The sequence below is a fragment of the Myotis brandtii genome, unplaced genomic scaffold, assembly GCF_000412655.1.
Source record: "Myotis brandtii unplaced genomic scaffold, ASM41265v1 scaffold940, whole genome shotgun sequence".
Taxonomy (NCBI): Eukaryota; Metazoa; Chordata; class Mammalia; order Chiroptera; family Vespertilionidae; genus Myotis; species Myotis brandtii.
Genome location: NW_005371877.1, coordinates 917,206 through 917,594, shown reverse-complemented (window position 1 = coordinate 917,594; position 389 = coordinate 917,206). Strand labels below are relative to the sequence as shown.

The window sequence follows — 389 nt, the reverse complement described above, 5'->3', positions numbered from 1 at the left end:
GACGGTGGTCATGCTGGAGGCCCGGGGCCTGAGCCTGGAGCTGGCAGGTGAGAGCCCCCTCCTCGTCCCCTCAGGGGGAGCACAGGGCTCGACGGTCAGACCCGCGACCCCCGCGACCCCTTTCCACCTGCCCAGAGCCCTACGTGAAGGTCCAGCTCATGCTGAACCGGAGGAAGTGGAAGACGAGAAGGACGTCTGCCCGGAAGGGCACGGCCGCCCCCTACTTCAACGAGGCTTTCACCTTCCTCGTGCCCTTCAGCCAGATCCAGGTAGGCTGCCTGGAGGAGGGGGCAGGTCCTCCCGGGGGGCCAAACTGACCGCTGTCTTTCTCCCCTCCACCGCACCTCTGCCTATCTCTGCCCAGAGTGTGGACCTGGTGCTGGCCATCT

The 389-nt window shown here is 66.6% G+C and overlaps 1 protein-coding gene across 1 annotated transcript in view; it reads left to right on the top strand.

Annotated features, from left to right (window-relative positions):
- SYT8 (synaptotagmin VIII) overlaps positions 1-388 on the top strand; it is a gene marked incomplete at its 3' end in the record, with an annotated part of 5,263 nt that extends 4,875 nt beyond the window's left edge. The window contains exons 6-8 of the mRNA XM_014533107.1: positions 2-47; positions 136-269; positions 365-388. Coding sequence (XP_014388593.1) covers positions 2-47; positions 136-269; positions 365-388 — 204 coding nt within the window. The remainder of the gene's footprint in view (position 1; positions 48-135; positions 270-364) is intronic.
- Between the last annotated feature and the right edge of the window lies 1 nt (position 389).